Source organism: Engraulis encrasicolus, chromosome 5, assembly GCF_034702125.1.
Source record: "Engraulis encrasicolus isolate BLACKSEA-1 chromosome 5, IST_EnEncr_1.0, whole genome shotgun sequence".
Lineage (NCBI taxonomy): Eukaryota > Metazoa > Chordata > Actinopteri > Clupeiformes > Engraulidae > Engraulis > Engraulis encrasicolus.
In genome coordinates, this window is record NC_085861.1 from 21,913,605 (window position 1) to 21,925,055 (window position 11,451).

At 40.7% G+C, this 11,451-nt stretch overlaps 1 protein-coding gene across 1 annotated transcript in view; it reads left to right on the forward strand.

Moving 5' to 3' along the window:
* LOC134449731 (meprin A subunit beta-like) overlaps positions 1-10,604 on the forward strand; it is an 11,206-nt gene extending 602 nt beyond the window's left edge. The window contains exons 2-8 of the mRNA XM_063199840.1: positions 4,240-4,389; positions 5,088-5,306; positions 7,110-7,559; positions 8,352-8,516; positions 8,662-8,773; positions 9,518-9,610; positions 10,361-10,604. Coding sequence (XP_063055910.1) covers positions 4,240-4,389; positions 5,088-5,306; positions 7,110-7,559; positions 8,352-8,516; positions 8,662-8,773; positions 9,518-9,610; positions 10,361-10,553 — 1,382 coding nt within the window. The 3' untranslated portion in view covers positions 10,554-10,604. The remainder of the gene's footprint in view (positions 1-4,239; positions 4,390-5,087; positions 5,307-7,109; positions 7,560-8,351; positions 8,517-8,661; positions 8,774-9,517; positions 9,611-10,360) is intronic.
* Positions 10,605-11,451: the final 847 nt, after the last annotated feature.

An 11,451-nucleotide genomic window follows, 5' to 3' on the forward strand; every position in this document is an offset into this window, starting at 1 on the left:
ATATTAAGTCTATTTTCGTGGACTTTATCTTAGAATAGACGTACTCATTATTTCCCCTTGATTTACACAGCTATTCTCAAAAATAACAACACACCCAAAAACACTCAGATGGGCTATCCATCCTGGCAGATTTAACCGGATGTCTATAATTCTTATCAAAAGTAGCCTATGCCAGCCCAGTAGCGGTGGGTGGATGTTGATTAGGGAGGCACAATACAGCCAGAGAGAGTTTAAAAAAATAGCCAGAGAGAGTTCCTAAAAAAATCTCTGGAATAGCGCAGGTAAACGTCAGCATAATAAGAGGTGTCGATAGGCATGGATTTCAGTTCTTGCCTAGCTCTATTTAATAGGCCATGATGAGGTTTGCAGCAAGTGAAACGTGTAAGTAAAAGGGACACAGTTTGCTCCACAAAAAATCCCAAACTGTTTTGAGATGTGCACGATGCAAGGGGTCACTAGTTCTAGAGAAGGGACAGGTTGCATAGTCTGAAACCTCGGATATGCTCTCAGATATCGGCTACCAACCATTCCAGTGCAAATCCATCACCACAAAACCGGAGACCTTTTGTTGCCTAACAGACAAGCGTCACAAAATAGTAAGAGTTTCCACGTAGTCCATCCCATCAGCCCAGCCCTCTGCACGACAGAAGAGAATAATAACTTAAACAACAACAAATGCGCTGTCTTTCTCTATCCCTGCTTGTTGTCACACGCGACCTAGAACTATTGTTATTCGTGATGACAGCCAGGAAATATTGCGCGATACTGAGGAAACCATCGAAACATTGAGCGGGCCAGCTAACGTCAGCTAGCGTCTGTCCATCTGCCACGAATGACTTTATCCCGCATTGACCACAACAACAGATAAATAAGACGTCCTTGATTACAGCACATAAAACACCAGCTCTCACCTCTCTTCTCTACAACCGACAGTGGGATACGCTGCGCACAACAAAAGCACTTCAGTAACTTTACCACAACATAATTTGCCATAACCGCATTGAACATCGAGGCACTCGGCGGTGCCATTACAAGTAGTAAGCTAAACATGACTTACCCACCAGTTGCCTCTCGAGAGCACTCTGCGAATTAGGTTCATCAAATCGCCTATTCCTTTGCAAATCATAGACTGTATGGTCCAAATACTCTGTCCCTGTAGGAATCCCAACACCGATCTCAAGACATGTTCTCTTTTGCTCTCCATGAGACTGAAGTACAGCGCGGGTAAAGTGTCATTTCTCTTACAAAAACTTATTTGATATTGGTGGTCAAAAACTTTAGGGCGGGTTTATTAGAGTCAACTTCCAATCACTACGAGAAAGCCAGGAGAACAGAGACAGTTTAGTTCTAGTTTCCTATCAAATTCTCTGAGGAGAAGCACATCCTAAATTTACCCAGGAAGTTTCTCCATACAATGCACAGTCGCACTCTGATTGGCCAATGCTCCTCAATATTTTATCAATAGGCGGCAAGAGCTCAGGTGAAGCAAAATGCTGTTGCTGTATGCATGTTTCCCCTCATACACGTCAGTAGCCGAACTAAAAGACTGCTCGTCGCCATGGTTACTCCTCAAACAAAATCGTGCACTTGTATGAAATATAGAGAACGAAAAAAAAAACGTTATTAACCGGTTTGTGGATTTCAGAATAACGTTTTTGTTCCGGAACACTTGAAGACCATTTCGTTTTCGTTTCCGTTTCCGTTCCTTGTAAAATTCCATAAAATTTCGTTCGTTTTCGGTTTTCGTTTTCGTTCCTTGAACCGGTTCGGAGCCCTGCCCCTGATGCTGCGTTTACGCTACATTTACCAGGGCACCTGGAACGATATAGATGCTGCGTTCAGGCTCTTGAGATTTGAATTTGAATTTGGGGTTACACTTTATTTTAATGTTCCACTATTACAGTGGATCTACCACATTAGGTACAGTGTAATAACCAGTGTTACAATATTTAATACCATGGAATACCAGTCTAACACCTGTTCCAATTTTGTAGTTACATCTGGGGCAGAGGTCGCGTTAACCGACAAATGTCCGTCATTGACGGATTTTTTTGAAGGATGACGGAAAATTCTGAAGTCTGTCCGTCATTTTGACGGATCAATATTCAGGGTGATGATAAATTAATCACAAGTTTAAGTAGACCTACGCTTCTAACGAGTAGAGCAAATATGCATTTCAATTAGGTATAGTTATCAGCGCAGATAATTTCATGCTACTATCGTTTGCCTTTCTCCCTCTCTCCTTGCTTGTCATACCATGCGCCGCAGCTGGGCTGTGCGGCTGGCTGCAGCAGAGCGCGCGCCTCTGCGCTTGCTCAAAATAATGAATTAAAATAACTAAGACGTTGACACCATAGCCTACACGTGTGACTTCGACTTTAAGATTCAGAACTGTGTAGACCTAGGCCTACTACATTTACCGACTATCTGATTTTCTGCCAATGACGAAGTTGTCCCTCTATCGCCCTTCATAGAAGCATTGTTTCATAACTCCTCGCTTGAAACATAAACAAATATACGAATAGCATTTGCTAGCCAGAACCTTCACTCAAAGGCAACGCAGGTCTAAAACGGCTTCAGGACATTAACTAATAAAAACGATGGATATTCAAGAGCCTAAATATTACCAGGCAACGCAACTTACAACTTGGCAAACGTTGCCAGAAACGGCTAACCGTCTCTCATTTCGATAGCTGGTTCACCCATTATAGGCGATATATTTATTTATTCAAACAACTTTACCGCGCCAACATATAAGCCGATGGGGCTACGAGAGGCTCCCTTAACCGTCGCTGATATTTTTCAGCAAAGTTTTGCGAAATCTGGTCGTCTTCCTGTCGACTGCCTGGGCTAAACCTTTCTGCTTCAAGACGGCTGTCCTTTCCATCGTGCATGTGAAGCCCAACGCGAATATTATTTAACACTGCGCATTTGTATTACAATCGTTGCATTAATCAGAGCCAAACGAGTGACTGACAGCTGTTGGATAAAGCCCTGCACGCGTCTTTTAAAAAAGTGCTTGTGGTGACCATAGCGCTGAACACTGAACCAGACGCGCGTCGTGAGAGATATCTGCAGCTTTTTAAACAGTGCAGTGAGGGGGGCAGAGAGAGAAAGTGAAAAGCAAAATTGACTCCATCCTCAAAGTTGGAGAATGAATGTCGAGTGAAAGGGGGTGTATTCACAGCGGTTTACTCTCAATTGGCCGCAGTTGCGCATGTGTTGTTCCCGGTGCGGGGATGGAACGGAACGAGATGGGGAATTTAAAAAATAGGTGATGACGGATTTTTTTCGACCCTGTCCGTCAAAATGACGGACTGTGAAAAAGTCTAGCGCAACCTCTGATCTGGGGTTAGGGTTAGGGTTAGAGTTGGTACATGGTATTACACTGGTATTACATGTTAAATATGGCAATGTCAACCAATGTGCATCTGTCACCTCTTTTTTGAGGTACCACCCAAGCGGCTCAATGGTACTCCCCTTGAGGGAACTGCCACAGCGACGAGTTCTGTACCGTTATTTCTGAGAGTGTAGCTTTTAAGTGCAACTTAATTTATGTTTTATATGCTTCAGAGGCTGAGCTTTAGGTTTTTCTAGGCTGAGGGCACCTTTTCCCAAAAAAGGGCTTAGGCATTCAGCAGGCGTTTTTTGCAGGCGTCCCAGACTAAAATCAGTTAATTCCCCATGATATGCCCAACAACATGCCTTAACCATTATAAAATGTAAACCAGGATTTGTTTTTCAGTGCCTTTTTTAAGTGTAACTACGTGTATTCATTTTATATCATTACCTATTACCTACATATTACATATCTAACCCTATCTCTATGGTACACTGTAGGTATATAGAATTATATGCAACAACATTGTTGCAATGTACCTAATTAACAGGAATAAGGAAAAAGTGAAAACACATTGTGTGCTAACGCTGTGCTGCCCTAAAGGCAAAGTGTGGTAACTACATATGTTGTCGAAATTGAGTTTGGACTGAAAACGGTCTTCATTACACCTCTCTTATCTTGTTGTGACAAAGCCTTACAGTCCAAATGTGTCCCGTTTTAGATATATTCTTACTGCAAATTTGCAGTGACTTCAATATCCAACCCAATACCAATGCTTTGAATGCCTTTTTTCTCAGTTTTACTGCACTTTTGCTCTGCATGGGCTATGTGCATGCTGCCTGCCACTCTAACCCTGAGTTGTACATACTGTATTCATTCAATGTTATCTTGTTATACAGAAAATTCTATCTCCTTCCTGGAGCACTGCAACTTTGACGAGTGGTGTGAGATGAGAGTCTGCTCCAGCACACCAGACGGATGGAGGAAAGTGAGACGTGCTGTTTGGGGCCCCTTCTCTGACCACACTCACCTGGGCACAGACACCAAAGGTGAGGTGTCCTGTCCTGTATTGCTGTTTATTTTGTCTTAATCTCGTGGTGTATACACCCAAGGCAGTTCATAGGTGGACAAATTATTCAGTTTGTGGGCGGGGGGGATGGGGGGCCAGAGGTGGATCCCCATTTCATTGTACATTTCTATGTGTTGTGGGGGTGGGGTGTGCGTGGGGTCAGATGTTTTTTGTCCTGGGCCCAGCAAAACACCCACCCAACCCCCAACTCCCCATGTATGAGCAAATGTAAAGCTTCAAGTCAAAGAATTCAAAGAATTTGAAAAGAACATTGTTGACAGTGGTAAATAGTCACGTAAATGGACACGTGTGTGTCTCCAGCTTTGATTATGGACAGTTAAAATGCTACAGATTGGGCCTTTAAAGCTGAACTTGACCCCTTGCCCAATGTTATAAGTATGCTATGTGTTTGGAATCACCTGCAGGCAACTCAAAAAACTGCATGCAGACAGACAGACAGACAGACAGACAGACAGACCGACAAGACAGACAGGCAGATAGACAGACAGACAGACAGACAGACCGACAAGACAGACAGACAGACAGACAGACAGACAGACAGACAGACAGACAGACAGACAGACAGGGTCATTGCAAAAGGGTTGCTGAGGGGCTAGGCAACTAAACTTTGAAATGTAGTCCAGCTATTGTGGGTAATTCTTACATTTATATTCACAGGCTTCTTCATGTACTTAAGTACCAGTAGAGGAAGGATAGGCCACAGAGCCAGCCTACAGACCAGGAGGATGACTCCCAAGAGAAGCTGCAAGGTCCAGTGTCTTGAATTCTTCTACTGCAACACTGGTAGTCGGTCTGACCGTCTCGACATCTGGATAAGAGAGTTTGATAATGATGATGACATCAAGGGAACTCGAAGACTTATCAGCCAGATAAAAGGTAGCCTGCCGTACTTGGGTTTATTTTGCACCCATAGCAACGAACATGCATCCATACCTTACCTTTTTCTTAAATCCCAGTATAGTATATGCTATATACAGTGGTGCTCATATGTTTGCATACCCCAGCAGAATATACGCTTTCTCTGCGATTTCTCACAAAATATGAAGGATTACACAAAATCTTTTTTTTCACTCATTGCTAGTGACTGGCTTAAGACATTTATTAGCAATCTTCTGTGTTTACTCTTTCAAAAGCATGATCACAACCCAAACTACCCAAATGACCCTGTTCAAAAGTTTACATACCCTAGTTTCTGATGCTGAATATGGCCTTGTTTAACATCAAGGACCGCTCTAAATTGTTTGTGGTAGTTGTGGATAAGGCTCTTAATTTTCTCAGATGACAATAAAGCACATTCTTCCTGGAAGAATGGTTGTTTCCTATAATATCTTTGGGTATCTTGCTGGAACCTCACATTTGAGGTTTCCCCTGAATGGCTCAATGATGTTGAGATCTGGAGAGTGAGACGGTCACTCAAAAACCTTCATTTAATTCTTTCTGAAGCTAATGGCGGGTTGATTTGGCTTTCTGTGTCAAAATATTGTCATGTTGGCACTGTTGGAATTTCAATTCAGAAATGCAATATGAGGGGGTTTGGTTGGAATCAAGCTATTGGGCAAGGGAATCGTTGCATTGCAATGATCATTGCAAGGGAAATTGTTCAGGAGGCATAGGACAACCAAAACATAACTTCAGGTGAAATATAGGACAACATGAAAAAATGTTTTAAACTGTACAGCAAAGAGGCACTTGAGGAAAGATGGGCTGTTGGGGGTTGCCAGGAGAAAGCCATTACTACAAAAATGCAAACATGTTATTTTGCATATGATACACCAAATAGCATAGTGAGAAGCATCAGAATGCCTGTGACAAAGTCATTTGGAAAAATGAGATCAATATGGAACTTTTTTCAGCCACTATTAACAGTACCATTTGGAGAACAGTCAACGGAGCCTATGATGAAAGTTACACCATCCCTTCTGTGAAACATGGCCATGGACCACTGATGTCATGGGGACATTTGAGTTACAAATGCACTATAACTTTGGTCCATACTCGCAGAATGATGAATACATTGCCCTGTGAAAAGTACTGGAGGAAACTTGACACACATCAGCCTTGAAACTGCACATGTTCCATTTATTGGACATGCCAACATGACAATATTTCAACACAGAAAGCCAAAGCAACCCGTCATTAGCTTCAGAAAGTATAAAATGACGTTTTTGAGCGACCGTCTCACTCTCCTGATCCAAACATCATTGAGCCATTCAGGGGAAACCTCAAATGTGAGGTTCCAGCAAGACACCCAAAAATATTATAGGAAACAACCATTCTGCCAGGAAGAATGTGCTGTTTTGTCATCTGAGAAAATTAAGAGCCTTATCCACAACTACCACAAACAATTTAGAGCGGTCCCTGATGTTAAACAGGGCCATATTCAGCATCAGACACTAGGGTATGTAAACTTTTGAACAGGGTCATTTGGGTGGTTTGGGTTGTGATCATGCTTTTGAAAGAGTAAACACAGAAGATTGCTAATAAATGTCTTAAGCCAGTCACTAGCAATGAGTGAAAATAAAGATTTTGTGTAATACTTCATATTTTGTGAGAAATTGCCAAGAAAGCGTATATTCTGCTGGGGTATGTAAACATATGAGCACCGCTGTAATGATTTAACAACCACGTTACTTACCATTAAAATACACAATTGTTCTGGAAAAATGTTTCCCCCTGAAGGATCCCGTGATCCTTACTGGCAGCTCCACCATGTTACCCTGAACGCCTCCAAGACCTTCCAGGTGGAGTTTGAGGGCCGCAAGGGATCAGGGTCTTCAAGCGGTGGCTTCTCTGTGGACGACATCAACCTCTCAGAAACCGAGTGTCCCCATCAAACATGGCGGATCCAGAACTTTGAGAAACAATTGGCCATGTCTGATGATTGGCCATTCCTTTTCAGCCCACTATACTACTCAGAGGAAGGGTATAGGTACCAGCTTGTTGTGCACATGAAGGAAGACCATTTTGGAGTATATTTTCGACTTGCTTCTGGGATTAATGACGACAGACTGCCATGGCCTTGTGTTTCAAGGCAGGTCACTGTTACATTGCTTGACCAGAACCCTCACATTCAAAGGCGCATGTCCAGTCAAAAAAGCCTAACAACAAATTCATCAGCCGTAGATAATGGTAAGGTTTTACAAGTACAGAGAAAATCCCTCATATCCTGCTTACAAACACAGAGCCAGCTGAGACAATCACTGCCTTGCTCTTTTAGAATCTATAGACCAAACAAATGTACTTCTTATACCCAGCATGAACTTAAAAAGACTTTCACTCATACCGCCTCCTCCTCTCTTAATTAAAAACAAACAAACAAACAAACAAACAAACAAACAAACAAACAAACAAACAAACAAACAAACAAAAATATTAGTGGGCTGCTTGCCAGTTCTGTGAGCTGCTGGTCATTCTCTCTAAATGTAATGAACATTAGAATAGCAGTTTGTGAAAATAAATGAAAGGCTAAGTTTGAAATAAAATACAGTGTATAAAAAAGAATATTGACCATTTTGCCCCCCTGAAAAGATACACCCCCCCCCCAGTAATTTTGGTCTAGAACTGCCACTGCATGGAGTTAAGTAGTAGAGTACACATAACCTACATACACAACATGCCAGTGTCTACCCCGGGATTGGGGCAGTGTAGGCATTAGTGCAGCAGAATTTCACGAAAGATTACACATACATACAATACTTTGCCATACTTCATACCATACCATATTTTCATTTGTCGGTGTGTCTCTGTCCTACTGTACTGGGGTGAGTTTCTCAAAAGGGAAGTTGTTAGCCTGTTAGCAACTTCGGTAGTTGCCAATGGGAAAATGCATTGAAAGCAACGAAGTAGCTAATGTAGTAAGCAACTTTGTTTTCGAGAAATTCACCCCTGCTCTCACTAACCCTAACATTTTACTCCATCTAGATATCCAAGGCAAGCCACAAATATCGGGGACGCCTGACATAGTAGACGGTCAAGTTGTGTTCTTCAATGATGCAATCGGCCATGCATTTTTCATGTCTACCAAGGTCCTTTCAACCAGAGACTTCCTCAAAGGAGGCGACATCTTTCTCCTTGTCACCATGCAAGGTTGGTGTGTAACACCTACTTAGTCAGATTCGAAATAGTCTTAATTTTGTTGTTCAATCAGACTTAGTGTGGTATTCTGACACAGTTACTGTATGTACATACTGTACTATATGCAATGAACAATAACTGGTGTGTGTGACTGCAGATATCTCCCCATTAAACTCTGAGGTTACATTGCCATGCCCCGGCGTCCAAATCCAGACGTTGCCTACCAATGATCAAGAGGGCTATGATGAGACTGCATCGTGTGAAACTCTGTAAGCTCACGCCACAAACACTTATATTAATGCATGCTATAGCTGCAGGAGGCCACTGCACTAAAGTTTGCTAAATGGCGATGTCTCAAAATTGTATGTTGGTGAATGTATAAATAGCCTATTATTGTATGTCAGTTGCTCAAATGGAACTGGTGTATGCAGTTACAGTTATAGTAATCCTTTTACAAAATGAGATGCAATAATATAAGATGTGAATCACTGACATGGAAGCCGGGGTAAAATGACATAAGAAATATGTGGAAGTGCACCTATGGGTTTCCAATTGGGTCAACACTTTTGTGTTACCATTTCCCAGACATTTGCACCCTCACCCCTTTTTCTGTTGATGAGTGTGTTCCACTTTTTCGTCATGGAAATGCTGTTTACAAACTACATGTGTTAGTTGGTGAACTAAAATTGAGACCTAAGTGAACCTTTTGAAACTGCTTAATGCACTTTGAAATCTTCATTCAATATTGTCTGAATTAATCAGCCAAGTACATCTGTGATGAATCCATCATTTGCTTATTGAAGTTTGTAAATGAAACTTTTATTCGGATACACCTCTCTTGATAATGCCCATGAAAGTTACAAGTAGACAAGATCTACTACACATGTTTTAAAACATTTTGCTTTCAGAGCAATGGGTAAGCTGTACCTGAACTACTTTGTACGTATGTGGAAATGTGCATGCTTAAGGCAGATGTTAAGTGTTATTTTTTTGTGTGTAAAATTCCCATATAGGACTTTACCCTTTAAGACTGAATTGAGAACTACGGTACCCACAGTCACCCCCACAGAGCGCATCAAACCCATCATAACAACTTCAGAAAACAGGTAGGCCTACACATAAAACCTATATTGAAATTGTTGATGAAATTGGTGTTTTTGTCATAATAAAATAGTTTTTTGGCAGACCTTATACTTATACCCTTATATCACATATTTGGACTATGAAAGCCACCATATTAATTAATTTCACTTATTTTATATGCGTAATGTACATTACTGCATACTTACTTCCTATTTGAAAAAGAAAGCAAAAACTATTTAAAACTACACTATTTCTAGGGCAACTTTTTCCTTCCTTTCCAAGTGAGGTCTGCTAATTAAACCCATTCAAATGAAAATTAGTTTCAATTGACTAATATCGCTCATATCAACCTTTGGTAACACTTTCTATGAAGCCCATATCTACAGCGCATTATGAGCGCATTTATAACAACTTATAATGCGCATCATAATTAGTCATAGTGCATCATGACAGTTATACTGTATTATAAGCCCCTTCACTGCCTGTAGTTCACTCAAAAGCACTCAAAACACCCTAAGCCTTATAAGCCAGATTTATAGTTATTCATGACTGATGATATACTCCATCATGAAGCGTTATGAGTGTTGTCGTAATGCACTATAATCATGATACGCATTATGTTTTTATAAATGTGCTCATAATGTGCTATAGATATGGGCTTCATAGAAAGTGTTACACAACCCTTTTTTTAGCAATTTATTTCAATAAATGCAATAGTAGTCTAGTTGAAAGTTAATAAATCATCATCTCATTATCTCTTTTTTTCTCTACAGATTTTATGAAGAAGAAAGTCCCTTGTACAACATAATACTGGGCATTGCTTTCTTTTCATTGTTCATTTTATTCATTTTCATAGTTCTTTCCAAGTGTGCTTCTTTGTACAAAAGACTTTGTTCCAGAGATAAGAGGGACACGGACACACCATCTGGGGAAGTTTTCACAGTGTTGATGCAGAGAGTTAATTAAAGCAGGACAATACATCTGGATGTCTGGAATTATACATCAGTGTTTAATTAGTATAAAATAATTTAAAAAATATAATATAATATACAGGGCCAGAAATATTTGGACAGCAACACAATTATCATCCTTTTCCACCCTATACCCCACCACAATGGATTTGAAATAAAACAAATAAGCTGTGCATTAACTGTAGACTCTTAGCGTTAATGTGAAGGTGTTAACATCCATATCGCATTAACAGGAATGAAATAGCAACGTTTTTTGTCTGTGTTGCCCACTTTTCAAGGGATCAAAAGTAATTGGACAGTAGGCTTCTCAGCTATTCTCCAGTCAGATGTGTGTTATTCCCTTACTACACCATCACCAAGATGTCAATACAAGGCCTTACAGTTCATTTGAAGTGTTCCATTTGCATTTCCATATATTTTTACGCAATGTCCATGAGATCCAAAGTCCACCTGTCACCATCAGTGATGCAAGCCATCATAAGGTTGAAAAAAATCAAAACAAACCCATTTGAGAGATGGGGAAACATTGAATATGATTAATTCAAGAGTTCAGAATGTTGGAAAAAAGAAATACTAGAGCAACACCAAATTACCTGGCAGACATGGAAGACAAATGCTGTGGATGACAGACAATATTCTGTATCTGGTGAACAAAAACCCATCTCCCAACAGTTTGCCAGATGTAGAACAGTGTCCAGGTGAACGGTGGATACATGTCCAAGGCAACAATCAAGAAAAAGATCAAGACCATTCAGGAACACTTCACCATAGGAAATACAGAGGGTTCACTAAAAGATGTAAATTATTTATTGCATCAGAAATAGCAATACCAGATTTGGCTTTGCCAAACAAGGTCTTAAAAGACTTTACAGGTCTTGAGCTGCATCCTATGG